This window comes from Capra hircus, chromosome 1 (assembly GCF_001704415.2).
Source record: "Capra hircus breed San Clemente chromosome 1, ASM170441v1, whole genome shotgun sequence".
Lineage (NCBI taxonomy): Eukaryota > Metazoa > Chordata > Mammalia > Artiodactyla > Bovidae > Capra > Capra hircus.
The window spans coordinates 96,505,384-96,522,175 of NC_030808.1; the positions used below are offsets into that span (position 1 = coordinate 96,505,384).

General features: G+C 42.3%; 1 protein-coding gene across 1 annotated transcript in view; it reads left to right on the forward strand.

The window, feature by feature from the left end:
• Window positions 1-12,755, forward strand: part of SLC7A14 (solute carrier family 7 member 14) — a 115,380-nt gene extending 102,625 nt beyond the window's left edge. The window contains exon 8 of the mRNA XM_018047846.1: window positions 5,911-12,755. Within this exon, the coding sequence (XP_017903335.1) occupies window positions 5,911-6,233 (323 nt within the window). The 3' untranslated portion in view covers window positions 6,234-12,755. The remainder of the gene's footprint in view (window positions 1-5,910) is intronic.

The window sequence follows — 16,792 nt, forward strand, 5'->3', positions numbered from 1 at the left end:
TCAGAGCTGAGTTTTCGTCTTAGGATTTCTCCCACATGATCCAGAGGATCCCTTACCCGTCTCATTTGTAGGTTTGAGGTCATTTGTTTAGTTTGCACAGGATGACACAGGGCTTTGCACAGGGCCAAGACAAGTGGAATAAATAGATGTTTTGCCAGCTGATACTGAGATGCTCCAGGCTTGTGAAAGCAACTTAGCATCCCAAACCTTCCTGTAGGCCCCCAGTAGGCAGCCCTCCATGCAGACTCAAGAGATGTGAGTTCTGATGCCATTTCAATCCCTGCATATTGTGCAGGTCTTAACTCCTCTGGGATGTAGGTTTGTATAAAGGGCTTTCCAATCACAAGGTGTCCTGTTACGTAAAGAAAGCCCATTCAATGGCTGAAGGCATGATCCTTCACCTCGTCCAGCCCGAACCTCTCACAGGCACAGAACTGTCTGGAAAAGAAGCCAGAGCCTCCCTCTGAATATTTACCTTCCATATAATCAGCTTCCCATGGGACTCATTGCCATTACTGGGTGCCCAGTACAGCCATGTTTGCTGTGAAAATATTGGAACACTTCTGTGCCTTCTGCTAACTAGCTGCTGCCTTGAATGCCCCATCTACAATCCATCACATAAAAAATAACTCCAGCCTAGCAGGGGGCCTCCAAGACCCTCTGCAGCACAAAAGCTGGCTGCCTTCTGATTTTTTACCTGCCTTTCATTTATTCAGATATCAGATAGATACCTACAAAGCAGTGGATCTACGTTTTTATGGAACTGAAGAATTAAATCCACAAATAGAATAAATAATATTACTTATCAGTTAGCCACCTTAGTCTTGAGACTTTATTCCAAATGACTTCTGGCTTGTCCTAAAAGCTAATCCACTGTCAAAAGATAAAACTTTGCCATCCACAAGGATTTACAAAAGAATAAACCCAATCCCACTGACAACCTGAATAATAGGACCCAAAACCTATTTCAAGCAAAGACAGCATCATTGGAATAAGTGTATAGCTTTAAAAAGTGAAGAGTCTATCCAAACAAATAATTCAGGAAAATTTTGATGCTTCTGGATATCAGATGATATTAAGGAATTATTCGTTTTTAGACGTGATAATGGGACAAAGTTAAGTTTTTTAGAGGAGTCTATTTTATAGATACCTGCTAAAGCATTTACAGAGGAAACAGGATGGAAGGAATTTGTTTCAAAGTAATCTAAAGAGAAAGGGGTAGGTGAGTGGGTGTCAGGAGGGAAAAAGCTAGTGATGAATACATGGGCCTTTTTATACTGTTCTCTCCACTTCTGTATGTTTCAAATTCTTCAAAAGTAAAGTTCAGGGACTCCCCTCGCAGTCCAGTGGCTAAGACTCTGCGCTCTCCAGGCAAAGGGACCAGTTCAGTCCCTGGTCAGGGAACTAGAGTCCGCCTGCTGCAGCTATAAGATCCCAGCACAGCCAAATAAGAAGATAATAAATGTTATAAGAAGTAAAGTTCAGCAAAATCGTTTCCAATTAGTGTATCCCCCTGGTACGTGGGAGAAATAGCAATTGGAAGCAGCCAGGATTAAACTGCCATCTGCACAGTCTGAAATGCCATAATCACACACACACACACACACACACACACACACACACACACACACACACACACACACACACACACACACACACACACACACACACACACACACACACACACACACACACACACACACACACACACACACACACACACACACACACACACACACACACACACACACACACACACACACACACACACACACACACACACACACACACACACACAGCACACACACACACACACACACACACACACACACACACACACACACACACACACACACACACACACACCAGGAGGAATCTAAACAAGATAACACTTGTAGAGTATTTCTAGTTCCTTGGGAGAAAGGCCGCACCACTGTAGGACCTCAGCACCCAGGGGCGCTGGGTGAAGTGTTGTCCAGATGGTTCAGGATTCCCAGAATCCCCACAGATTTTTCAGAAACTACCTCATGCTTCATTCTCTAAGCCAACTGAAAAAAGGAGCAGAAACAAAACACCCTGCTTCTACACAGGAGGCTTTTAGCAGCTCTGTTTACTCCTCCAACACAAAGCCCTTGTTTATGTGTGACAGATGGTAATACATGTTTCTCTCCTCCCGCCCTCTCTCTCTTTCTCTCTCTCTGCTCCCCTTTCATTTGTTCCCCTGTGTTTCTTTGTCCTTCTCCGTTCTTCCTTTTCTCCAGTCTTTCTCTGCTTCACACCACTTTTCCTGAACTGACTCAGGGGCCAGCAAGAAGGATAAAGGCAGACAGAACACCAACCCCTAGGAGAGCACATGTGCCCAAGCTGTCTATGCAAGCTGTCAGGCCAATGCACACAGTTGCTTCTGGTTCACAGTCCTCATATGTGAAATGTACTTTTGAAGACAGAGTGACACACCTTAGAAACTGTAGGGGCTCAGAGCAAACATTAAAAGGCCCATAAATATTTAGGGGATGTTTCCATGGGTTGCTTTCCCAAAGTAATCATAGTTGACACATTTGAGTACTGACACATACACACACGCACACACGCACGCATGCACGCACGCGCACACACCACACACACACACACACACTCATGTTCCTTCCAAGCCCAACCACTCCCAAAACAAAACCTAAGCTCGCACTGACTATTTCTGTGCCAGGCAGTCTCTAACCCAGCGAGGGAGGGGTTGTGAAGGGCTGGATAAGCTAGAGCCTCCTCTCTCATGGACTGCTGGTGCTGCCCCTCACATGCCCAGGCAAGTGACTCAGTCTTTCCCAGTCTCCATTTCTCCATCTTTAAAACGAAGGTATTCAAACAGATCAAGGACACAGACTCTTTCCCAGCTCTAAATATCTATAATTCTATAAGGAATCACACCAAAGTTCTTGGAGAATTATCATAAACCAATCTATCTGATGGGCTTCCCTGGGGGTTCAGACAGTAAAAGTCCACCTGCAATGCAGGAGATGCAAGTTCAATCCCTGGGTCAGGAAGATCCCCTGGAGAAAGGACTGGCTACCCACTCCAGTATTCTTGCCTGGAGAATTCCACGGGCAGAGGAGCCTGGCGGGCTACAGTCTATGGAGTCACAAAGAGTCGGACACAACTGAATGACTGACACTTTCACACTTTCACTTCACAGTCTATCAGACAAAACACCCCAAAATTTGGCAGGATTAGGGGAAGGTCTGTCAGAATAGATGTCAAACCAGTGCTTGATGACCTCTGTAGTACAGAGGAGAAGCCAGGGGCAAGGGGAAAAGAAAGAATTTTATTAAGTTTAGTAGGGAAACAACACGCTTACAAACAGGATCTGAGAACGGGATCAAAAAGGAAAGAACTGACATAACAGATACCAAGCAGACAGGGGAGGCAAGCTCTGCCACCTACTTGGATGTCTAGGAGAAAAGATAGCAAGAAAGAAAAACTGGGCAAAAGGAGGTGTGTGCCTGACAATAAACGCAGTCTCCTGAAATTGACTCTCTCATTTCAAATGTGCTTCCAACAGGTATTCTCCAAGCAGCAAACTGGTAGCCCTTTTAAAAGAGGCCTCGATTTGGTGCCTTGTTCTCCACGATAAGAACTATCCCCCATGCCCACCCCACCCCCAGCACCAGCCAAGAAAGAGTAAGATCCATGCTCAGAAAAAATGAAATTGCTATTTGAGAACAGCCACATCTGCCAATGATTAACTCCAGGATTTATTACCAATTAGGACTATAAATCTCTGCTTACTTTGGCTCCTGGAAAGTTGATTTCACAGGAAAATGAGGGGGGGCAGGGAGTGGTGGTGGCAGGGAGAGTCATTTGAGACAAGGAGGGAGAAATCCAAGCTTAAAAAGACACACTTCAAATTCAAAAGGAAGCAGAATACCTCGGGGACCAGAGCGGAAAGCAGGCTTTACCTTGTGGTTCTAAGCAAACAGCCCAGCAGATGCCCGCAGGGTTAGCAAAGTCAGAGAGACTAGTGCCACCCAGAAGAATGTGTTGGTACCTGGAAGGACTTGCAAAACCGAGGGGATGGCAGTGACCAGGCCACCAAACGGCCAAGGTGGGCACACACATCAGGAGTTTTGGGGTTTTTTTGGCCATATCACAAGGCTTGCAGTGGTATTTTATGAATCCATCTTATCTCCTTTGTTAGTCTATATTAATATTATGGACTGAATTGTGTCCCTCCCAAATTCATATTGAAGCCCCAACCCGCAATGTTGTTTTTTCGCCAAGCTGTGTGGCTGGCGGGATCTTAGATCCCCAACCAGGGATTGAACTGGGCCCAGGGCGATGAAATGGTAAATCCTGACTATTGGACTGCAAGGGAATTCCTGCCTCAGGAGCTTTAAGGTTCCTTATCTCAGGGGTTCTCAGCTTTGGCTGACCACTGGAATCACCTGTGAAGCTCTAAAAACACCTACACCTGAGTCACAATGAAGACCAATTAAATCAGAATCTCCAGGGGATGAGGTATCAGGGTTGTGCAGGAACTCCCCAGGTGACCCGCCAGGTGCAGCCAGGGTTGAGAGTCACTGCTTATGTCGTCTCCTCCTCATAGCAGCCCCCTGTATTGGTACAGTAATCTCGAGATTTCATACAAGAGAAAGCTGAGGCACAATGAGGCCCAGTAACTGGTCCAGGGTTACACAGTGATGGAGGCAGGGTTTGTACTCAGACCTCACCTTCTTAACCATCATGCCCCTTGGCCTCCAACACTATGGTTCTCAGCATTCCAGGCCCTGGGCCTCCATGGGCTTTTCTCAAACTATTTTCATATATTTTTTTCCTAAAAATTCTTATAGAAATGAGACATTAGCCCATATAATGCTACAGGTTAACTAGGAAGGGAGGCTTCTTTCCTTTGCTTGGAATGACATCAAAAGGAGGTTGCACTGAACATTTCATGCTCATTGGGAGTTCTCATTCATCCCTTCAACAAACATTAAGTGCCAGTTTTCCACAGTCTATAAACTAGAACCACCCTGTACAGATAATCACACAACAGGGACTCTAAGGTCGTAACAGTGGCATGAGAGTCCACAGGCACTGAGAGTCCACAAACGAAAGTGGACAGCTGAGTGACAGTAAAGTATGATGACTCTGGTGAGTGAAAAGGGGCAAAGCACATCACATATGTGCATGTTGCTACGTGGTAAAATGGGGCTTCCCAGGTGGCACGAGTGATAAAGAACCCGCTCGCCAATGTAGGAGAGAGAAGAGACGTGGGTTCGATCTTGGGCTGAGGAGATCATCTGGAGAAGGGAATGGCAATCTACCCCAGTATTCCTGCCTGGACAATCCCATGGACAGAGGGACCTGGTGGGTTATATAGTCCATAGAGTTGCAAAGTCAGACATGACCGAAGCAACTTAGCACTCACACATGTGGTGAAATAAAACAATGAGCCTGTAAGTGGAAATCTGGATCGTAAAATGCTAGAAGGCTGGGAGTACACTGTGGGTGATCCGTACCTATTTAAACCAGAAAAGAAAAGGCAAATTCCTGGCTGGCACCTACACGAGTATAGTGAGCTAGACGTCAACAGGGGAGTGGGGACTGAGGTGACCTCAAGTGCGCCATATCCTAACTGAAGAGATGCCCAGGTTTCAGCTCCAGCCAGGAGTTTCCATGTAGGAATGTGGGTACAGCATTGTCAGTCCTTCCGCTCTAAGCATGGGCTGCTTAAAGATCTACCATTTTTAAATGGCATCTAAGTCGAGTCTTTTCAGAACGCTGTGCAGACCAAAGAAAACACATCCACCACCAGGCCTGCTCTCATTGTTGAGAGTAAGCCCCCTGCTCGGCGCGTGGATCCCCAAACAACAGCTTATTCACCTGTGCTTCCCCCCACTCACCCCACCCCCGCTGCAGGTATGCTCATTTATTTTGGATATGGCATCTGGAATAGCACCCTGGAAATCAGCGCCCGAGAAGAAGCCCTGCACCAGAGCACGTACCAGCGCTACGACGTGGACGACCCCTTCTCAGTGGAGGAGGGCTTCTCCTATGCCACTGAGGGCGAGAGCCAGGAGAACTGGGGCGGGCCGGCTGAGGACAAAGGCTTCTATTACCAGCAGATGTCAGATACGCAGCCCAACACCCGGACGAGTAGCAAGGCGAAGAGCAAAAGCAAACACAAACAGAACTCAGAGGCCCTGATTGCAAACGATGAGTTAGATTACTCTCCAGAGTAGGAGCACACACACCAGAAATGTGCACACATGGTGGCGATTTCTTTTCAGTAACTTCACCTGTGGGCTAGAAGGTGGAAACTTCTTTGGCTCTCATTTCAAAACTCCAGCCTTCCCCAAAGTCAGTCCCCAGTCATAGCCTGTCATTTGCCACCTCTGCTCTTCACGACAGTTCTGCGGAAGGGCTTCACCTGGGTCCCATAACTAGTCCCCTTGCAAAAGCAAACAAAAAACTAAACTAAAAGTTATGAGAAATTCTATCAGGTGCAACCATCAGAGCAGATGGCAGTGTCTCCCAGGCCTTTGCTTTGCTGGTTGAGTCTTTTTGCTTCTTACTAAGGCCCCAAGAAGCAGGGAGTGAAACCCTTGGAGATGTGCCAAAGCAGGTGGGGTTGGGCACAAGGCAGCATTTCAACCACCTGAGATCTCAAGGGCAGAGCCCTGTTCTCAGAACGCTAGGCTGAGAGCCACTCCTCGAGGCCACGTGGCACTTGGCACTTTCTCAGAAAGCAACATTTTGTTCTGAAATCTCACAAAAACGAATTCATGGTGATGCATACTTCTTTTTCCTTCACCAAGATTCTCACAGTCTCCAAACTAGAACTTTAGGATGCAGCAAAGGTCAGGAACTCTGAGACCATGATCCCAAAGATCTCAGACTCACTGTAAGACAGTCAGACCCAATAATAAGGTAAGAAGCACCATCAAAACTCTACTTAAATGCCCAGGAGGGAAAAAAAAAAAAACAAAACCTGAATAACCATCTCTTGCAGTGAAGGCCAGAAGGGCACTGGCAAAAATTAACTCTCTGTCATGTCATGCCTTCTCTTACACCAGACTCTAAGCTCCTGCTGATATGATGAAAGAGGGCAAAGTAGGAGCATGATTTCATGGCACTAATATGCCTTGAAGAAGTAGGCTGTTTGTTTTATGATCAGATAAAAAAGCTTTACAAGGAGAAGTGACCCAGCCACTGAGATCACATTGCAAACTCTATTTCAGATTTCTTAAATTATAAATTCTGAAGTTTTTTGAGATATGCAACCACTTGATTGGTGGGTGCTAATCTGAAAACAAAAAATACTTAAGCATAGCTACTTAGGTAATCACATTCCATGAGATCACGTTTCATTCTGAACCCTACTCCTCTGGAGTAGCTCACTTTAAGACATGGATTTTTCCTGTTATTTCCCAAAGTAGTTTCACCAAAGCCCAGAGAAAAAAATCTACCTGATAAGGTCTAAACCTTGGAGAAGTGCAAGGCAACCCACTCCAGTATTCTTGCCTGGAGAATCCTCATGAATAGAGAAGCCTGGTGGGCTACAGTCCATGGGGTCACAAAGAGTCAGACACGACTGAAGCGACTTATCACACAAGGTCTAAACCTGGACCGTAAGAGAGGCTCTTAAAGATTATTTTCTCAGAAACAAACTAGAAGAGGATATTTGCAACAAGACAAAAACACATGGTCTATGCATTCTAGTCTTGGGTTATAGGGATTCATACAGTACCTTGAGATGTGTACACATGTATGTGAAGGCACAATTTGGATCAAGCTAAAATCTTTGTGAGGATTTCCTGAAAGCAGGGTAAAATAGTAACTTCTTTGCTCTCTCTGTCTCCTGGATCTTCAGTTATGCCAAAAGTTTTCCAGAACATCAACTAATGTTTAGGTCTGTTCTTTCTTAAAGGTTGAGATTTGTGCCATCTTGGCATGGTTCAGGATTATAGACAGGACACAAAAGCACATTTTTATGTGAAACTAACAATGATCAAAAATGCACCAAATGCTAAACAATAGGAATGAAAAGAAATGTAACATCTGCCCTTGGACGTTCACAGCCCAGGGAAAGGGCAGCACCGGAACCTGATAAATGTAGATAAAACAACCAAACATGGCAAGTCCTCTTGGCTGATGAACTGGGCTTTAAAAATAATAATATTTATAAAAAGGCTAACTGAAACTAGTTTGTCTTTAATAAATTGGATTTCCCACCTGAAGCCAATGTATGCCATTTAAATTCAAATAATTACTGTTCTCCAGATCTTTTTTTTTTTCATTCCTCTATAACTCTGGTTTTCCTGAGGTCATTTTTTCATCTTAATGTAATGCTTGGCAATTCCATTTCTCTCTCCCCTAAGATTAACCATAAAGATACAGTGGCTGATGTGTGAAATATATCTCTGGAGATTAAATTAGTACTTCTTGTGAAAACAAACTTTGGAACTGGTCTTAGGACTGAACAAATCTGCCTAGTTTAAATATAATCTATGAGACTTGAGACATATCCAGACAGATGGGGTGTAGCTGTATTTATTAAAAGTGAGAGAAATATGAGAAATATGAGAAATACGAATGCAAAATAACAAAATCTTAACATGCGTGAAAGAGCTTCCTTTTATTAATAAGGTGTAAGTATTACTGTAACAACTGTCTGCTGGCAGATATGTGGAGTTTCTGTAGCATGAGAAGAGAGGACTCATACTTGGTAAACCCTGTTGGTACTGATTTCATAAAGACTCTCTCGAAATCACCCTCATTCCAGGAGTCATTTTTCTCAAATAGTACCTCTATATTTTTTTTAAGCTTTGCTCTCTTTATTGCTCCAAATTCGTTAGTCATTTCACTAGTGACCTTGTTTTTTTAAAAAAAATGTCAGTATGATAGAAAGTTTTTCAAGATAAATAGACATGTTTTTCTCTCATGGTTCCCAGCCTCTGTGAAATAGACTCAGATTTCACAGTGCAATTTTCAAATATCATTAATCACTAGAATGATACTAGCATCTCCTAATTCATTTTCTTAAGACTATATTTGTGGGACCACATTAAAAGTAAGATGACCCTATAATTACCTCAGACACTTAGCCCCTTGAACAACATCCTAGGAAGACCTATATGTTACTGAATCCTCTGTAGCAAGAGCTCTTTCAGTGAGATTTCATAATATGGATTTATGGCTTGGAGCTAATTATTTGGTTTTTTAAATGTATGCTACTTATTAGTACTCTCCTTCATTTCCAGAGGATTTCAAGTGGTTATTAAAATACATATAATACCAAAAAAAAAAAGGAAATGAGGAATGTGAGGCAAATAAAAATAGAAAAGAAAGGATAAGACAAAGCTAGAAGTGCATTTAGTGCACAGATGGAGAACCTTGATATGCATTGCTAAATTTGCCAATGAGGGAGCAACTTAAGAAATAATGAAATTGTTGATAATGACAGCAAGAAGTATTTCAGCATGATAAGACTAAATCTTTCCTCAGGAGGGCAAAGAATTGCAATAGCCTAGACCATTGACACCCACAGAAAAGCTTCAGGGCTAGATTTTACCAACTACATGTGCCTGGCTTATAGTGGGTGTTCAATAAATATCTGATAATCTGATGGATGGGTAGATGGATGACTGAAAGGAAAATGAAATAACTTATTCAACAATATTTGTGGAGAGCATATTATGCACTGTAGAGATTCAAATATGGAAAAGACCTTCCTCCAGTGGAAAGATCAAAGAGAACGCAGCCCTTTTGTTGAGCCTTGTGGGATGGGCAAAATTTTGCCAGGTAGAAATGGAGATGCCTGCCAAGTGCAGGATCAGCATGAGTAAGGTATAGATTGTGGCTGATAACTGTCTCTTGACTAATAATTTGTGCTGTGTCTCCTTCAAGGGAAAGCAAGAAGCTAGTCTGACAAGAATACATGATTCAAATTTCGAACTGTAGGAAATAATGCTGAGAAGGCAGGTCAGGGCTCATGCACAGATAGACATGAATGTTGAACTGAGCTCGCCAGCTCTCCTTGGGTGGGGAGGCACTGAGAAAATGATGAAAGTGTGAATCAGTGAAGGCTGGACTTTAAGAAGCTGGAGCAGTGGCTTCCTCTGCCCAGGCAAGGAGTTAATAAACACATACACACTCCAAGTTGATTTCACATATTAAAGGGGAAAAATATCAATACTTAAAACAACATATGATACTTCCTTTGAAATCCTGTCTGATTTCATCATTAGCCGAGGAGAAGTTTGTTCATTTAACATGTAGATAGACAACACAGTTATTCCCAGCCACATTAAAATTTTCAGTAATACATTTAAACAACAAAGCTAACAACATTTTATATCTATCTAACCTAAACGTTAAAACTGCAGCTCAAGATTTTACTGAAACCTGAGTACAAAGCCACTTTGAACTAGTGAAAGGTAAAGAATGACAGAATTAGGTCAAGAATCCAGTTCTACTTCTTAGTAACAAACTAACAGCAAATCAAATATCAACATAGTGGTAATGATGAGCCTTTTTAATAAACAGAGGGAGAAAACTACTGAATTTAATGATCTTTCTTTCTCTAAAACCTATGGGTTGGTCAGGATATAAACCTAGTAATATTGGGAAAATAAAACACAAACTCCTTCAAAGAAATATTTTCTCCCATTCCAAAAAGAGTTGATGAACCTGAACTCCTTTACACCCCACTTGTTGGAAATCAGCTTTACAAGGGGCTATAACTCTTCACAGCAACATAAAGAGAAGCTACAAGAGTCTGAGAATCAGCCTAAAAGACTAGAAGAAATTGCTGTCCACTTTCTCACCAGGTTTTAGCAGGGCTGAGATGTCAGTGAAAGCCCACTGAGGGTCAGCCACAGGTATACTGATTTTGCGTCTCCGATTAGACTGCCTTCTTGGGTGGAGATGTCAGAAATCGGAAAACGTGTCTGAAGGCACAGCTGGGGTCAACTCACCGAGTCCAGGAGGCAATCAGCAGTCCACTCTTGGACTAAAGCCCTCGGGTTAGTCAGCACTCCGAGGCTGGCCTTAGTATCTTATGCTAGTGGAGAGAACAGAGCAAAGGAAACACACCCTCCAAATGTGCCACGTGGAATTCGCTCTCCATTTTCTTGCTGTTTTAGAACATAACTTGTTCAGGAGTGTTTTTCTATCCCAAATATTCGCGGAGCCTCGGTTTCTCCCATATGCATGCACCTCCCAGACTCTAAGGACCCCTTTGTCTACAAGGGCCTCCAGAGTCCCTCGGAAAGATGGGTGCCAACCTGTACGCAGCAATGGTGCCGCAGTGAAAGAGCCAGTAACGTGTAAATGAACAAAGCGCACGCAGGACAGCGTCCCAGCCAGCAGGCCTCCGCCACGACCGGAAATCCGGATGCTGTTTTCCCAAAGCTATTGTATTTCTCAGCTGGAATGATGATGGGTAGCAAGAAACCCCTATCGTGTCCGATAGTCCTGTATCTACTTTCATTGTCTCAAAGATTTTAGAGGAGAGGCTGTTGTTAACTTTCTTCCCGCTCAGGAGCAAGTTCGTTTCTAAAAAGCTTTCCTCTTTTTGCTTGGCTTGAGTAACTCACGCATCCTTTTGAAATACCTAGGCACTTACCTTTTGCCAAAACTCCTTCTCTAAGAAAACGTTCTCTTCTTTTTTTAGAACTTAAAGCCCAAAAAGGATTAGTGGACGTTTTGAAGGCCATCGAAAGTGAACATATTTTCTGTAGTATCAACTAAAATAGTGTTAGAAGTCATTAAGCAGTATACCACCTGTATGTAGTTAACAAAATGCACAACAGCTTTGGGCTTGAAGTCTTTTGAAAGCAGGCAACTGTAAGTCCATATTCTTTCTATAAGAACATGTGTGCATTTTGATACCATAAGGAAAGAAAATGGCTTGGTATTAGAACTTGGTATTAGCCTATGGATTTTTTCATATAGACTCTGTGATTTTCCCCTCATTTTTCTGACATTGGCATTGGTGACATTGGCTAATGGGAACTGTGGGTCATGTGAGTCCCCCGGGAAGTGCAGACTATGAAAGACTGTGTTCATTCTGGTACTGGGATGTGGAAGCCGTTCCTTGTACATCTCTTACGGATTGGTCTTTGCAGTTCCAGATACTTTGCCTCACTCACTCATGCTCACAAAAGCTAGAATCTACCCTGGAAATCATAAACCCCGACTTTCCAAAGCAAAAGCACGGTTAATGCTATGATGGTGTATAAATACCTCATCTGTCTGGGCTGACAGAAGGGGCTGCAGGTCTTTTAAAGAGCAGCTACAGTCCTCATTCCATGTTGGCACACCATCTAACCAGGACTCACATTCTAGCTTTTCTCACTGTGGAAAAGAAATGTTACTGTTTAATTCATATCCAAAGTTATAAATACAGCTTGTAAATTTTACTAACATGTTTCATTTTTGTTTGGTCCTTAAGAAGTACAACTTGCTTTCTGCAGATGGTAACTTCTGGTGTTGTTCTCTGCTTTTTTTTTTTTTTTTCCTGGTATGAACTTCTGTATTTGTTAAAGTTTGTTCGTTTTGTGATTTCTAATTCCCATTGGTGCACTGTACAATGGGGTGTGTAGTGTTATGAAGAAAGAAATAATATGCAGATATGTTATGAAGTGTGTTTTATTTTTAAATGACTGTGATGTTGACAATATATTGATTTATCAAGATACTAAGGGAAAAATTCTAAATTTACCAAAATGTGTATATTTTAATAAATGCATAAAGCTTTATTGTGTGCCTTTAAATTTTAAAATGGGCTTATAAAGAAAGTCAGAAACAAAAGTGTCTTACTATAAAATATCCATAGTAATGTAAAGCTCTTATGCAGGAAGCGACCAAAAGAAAAAAAAAAGAAAAGAAAAAGGAGCTTTCCCATATTTTGTTAATCTTAACCAATATTTGAAGTCTGCTACTTTCTTTCTATATTAAACTGGAGATGAATAAGTGAATCTTGCCTTAAATGTTTCAATTGTCCTTTGTAGAAAAGCAAGATAAATGAGCTCATTTTTTGGAACTAATTGCATTATTGTGGAAAATTCATTTTCAGAATAAAAAAAATATTTTAAAAATTACAGGTAATCGACTATTAAAATTTAAATTTGAAGAAAGTCAGTGTCATCCTACCTTTTAAAATTCACTTTACTTCGGTAAAGAAACTAAAAGCTCCACTTTAGCAGACTTGGGAGAACTTGGGAGAACAACATGCAGGGCTTTACCCAGCACCCTGCTCACTACGCTGCCTTGTGAGTTACCCCTTTCCCAGTTCCAATTTCCAGTCACAGCCACACATCCCTCCACCCTTGGCACCACAGAACATTAGAGTCATTGCCGACATCCATTTTATGGCCTAATTGCAGGAACATTACCTGCCTATAGTCTCAAACCCAGTTAATGATGATAGCATTCACTTATTTTACTTTTTGATGGCATACATAGTGACATCTACAGAAAAGATGGAGAGGAGCATCAAGGTCACATATTGTCCACACCACATGAGATGTGAAGAACCTGCCTTGTCTTTAATCTCCCTTGCAACTCCTTAATCTCCCTTGCAAAGGTCTACCCCACTGGGTAGCAGGGGAGAGAAAAACAAACTTTAAATATATTAATTTATGGAATCACGTTTGCCTTCCAGTTTGGTCTCTTTTTAGATGATCTAGTCTCTTTGTAATAAATTCTCCATCTTCTGGATTTCCTCCCTTCTCCCTTGCTTCTGTCCAAAATAGCATCTAGGAACAGAGACGATGAGAGCTCATAAAAGAGGGGAGTTCAGGTGTAGATGAGAACTAGGGTGCTCTGGATCACTAATGGATGCTCCTGCCGAATGACTCCCTGGGCAGCTCCCTGGACAGATGACCACCGAAGAACAACAGGCCGTGTGGGTCTCATGATGACACTCCCTTCCAAAGTTCATAGGCCTGGCAGTTAACTCTGGAAAAGTTCCTGAACATTGACTCCTCTTCAGCTGGACTCCAGACCTTTGCTGGTCTGCTGAGGCCTCAGCACTTCTGGATTAGAATTCACTGCATCCCACCACAGGATGGGCCTGAAAACCAGGAGCACCACCTGGGGCTCAAGTAGCAGCCACGCGTGTCACTAACGATACACCATCGTTTCTGGGCTCTGCTCACAGAGGCATATAGCCCGTGGTGTGCGACAGCCTGCTCACGAGAACGATTAACTTTCCATGATTTTGGTGACTCAGTTACAGAATCAATCATTATTAACACTTAACTTCTACAAACTTACAATTAGTTATACTGAAAATAAAGGTGATAAATACTCAAAACTATTTTATTACATGTAACTGTGATCTATGATCTTGAGGTTATTTACAACTGTTATGTCTGTATGGAGGAAATACTATGTAATGATGTGCTATTACACATTTCTTCCCAGCTCTGTGTTCAGTGAATTCACACTGATAGCTTGAAATCAGCCACGGTGAGCGTTATTTATGCCATGCAAATTGGCACAAGCTGCAAGATCAGGGTTGGGTTTTTTTTTCCTTTCCCAGAGAGCTGTCTATTAAACCTTTATAAGCACACCACAAACCAAAACAGTGTATTAAAAAACAAAGACTTTGCTGACAAAGGTCAGTATCGTCAAAGCTATGGTTTCTCCAGTAGTCATGTATGGATGTGAGAGTTAGACCATAAAGAAGGCTGAGTGCCAAAGAATTGATGCCTTCAAATTGTGGTGCTGGAGAAGACTCCTGAGAGTCCCTTGGGCTGCAAGAAGATCAAACCAGTCAATCCTAAAGGAAATCAATCCTGAATATTCATTGGAAGGGCTGATGCTGAAGCTAAAGCTCCAATACTTTGGCCACCTGATGGGAAGAACTGACTCATCGGGAAAGACTCTGGTGATGGGAAAGACTGAAGGCAAAAGAAAAGGACAGCAGAGGATGAGATGGTTAGATAGCATCGCTGACTCAATGGAATGAATCTGAGCAAACACAGGAGATTGTGAAGGATGGTGTGCCGCATTCACAGGGTCACGGAGGGTCAGACACAACTTAGTGACTGAACAACAAGCACACCACAGCTTATATCTTTTCCAGCTAACTGTATCATAACCCTTTGGATGTTTTCAGGCATTCTCACTCCTATCACGCCCTGCCCACAGAGTGGGGAAAGCCTGGACATGCATTTTTCCCTCTCTATCTTACCTCTATTTCTCTTCCTCTCCCCATCATCCAGCAGGACCAGTAGGAGCCGGACTAGCCCTCTTCTTTCAGTCTGAAAAGGACTTCCCTACATATTATCCTTCTTCCGGGGCAGGGTGGGGCTGGGGGCAATAAGCCTGGTAATTTAGTCTTACTGGTGGGAGGATGCCCATTTGCCTGTTTACAAACAGCATCCAAGAAGAGTCATGGGGCAATCTGGAACTAGGGATTATCAGGATCAAAAATAATTGGATTGATATTCCAAAATACAACCTGATTCCATGGGTCTTAAAGTTGAAAGGTTATTTAATAACAAATACTGATGACTATTTGGAGAAAATGGAACCCTTGTGCACTGTTAGTGAAAATGTAAAATGATGCAGCTGCTGTGAAAACAGCTTGGCAATTCCCCAAAGCATTAAAGATAGAACTACCATATGATCCAACAATTCCACTTCTAGGCATATATCCAAAAATAATAAAAGTAGGGTCTCAAAGGTATTTGTTCATAGCAGCATTATTCACCATGGCTAACACATGAAGGGAACCAAATGCCCATCAATGAATAAATGAATAAAGAAAATGTGGTCTATACATAGGATCGAAAATTACTCAGCCTTAAAAATGAATACAGTTCTGACATATGCTACAGTTTGTAGGACATTAAATAAGCCAGTTGCAGAGACAAATATTAATTCTTTGACTTCACTAATATGAGGTACCAAGTGTAGTCAAAATCATAGAGACAGTAAGAAGAACAGAGGTTGCCAGGGGCTGGGGGAGGGAAGCGTGCAGAGTTACTGTGGATATGGAGCTTCTCACTGGGAGAGGGTGCTGTTGACATTTGCATGGCAATATCAATGTACTTAATACCACTGAACTGTACTCTTAAAAATGGCTACTATGGTATGTTTTATGTTATATATATTTTACCATAATTCTAAAAATTGGAAAAAAAAAGATTAAAAGGCTTATTCAGAGTATTGAAGGTGTTTTAGAGGCATCTTCTCCTTAGTCTGTAACTCAAAACCATTTTTAAAAATTGAATACCCATTAGAAATGTAAAGGGTTCACATATCTCAAACATTCAATGGACAGCTTTCCCACATGTTATTTCCAACTGTTAGGAGTTCACTGACTGGCAATGAGAGTACTTTCTGTGGCAAGTTCCCTTCCTCTCCTCAGCCCACACGCTGCTACCCCACGAGAAGGTCTTTGCATTCTACTATTGGCCTCAATTAAATTAAGAAAAACTCTAAGCTGTGAGGCTCAGAGAGAAAAGCCTCACCGCGCCCCCACCCATTTTTATGACCTAAAATTTGAATTCTCCAAGTGCTTATTGCATATATGTGTAAGTCTGATGCTTACAGAGCCATTTAGAGTGTTTTCAGGAAGGGATGAGCCCTCTGAAAGTCAATTAACTGGATGAGATAAGTACTGTGGCAGACTTGCCTTCAGAGAAGGGAAATATGAATGATTTGTGACTCTAATTAACTTCAAACACAGCAACAGGAATACAATTTGGAATAGAATCCAAAGAGGAAATAGTCCATCCAAATTCAATTCTGGTGACTGGAAGACTGTAATTGAATTTCCTTC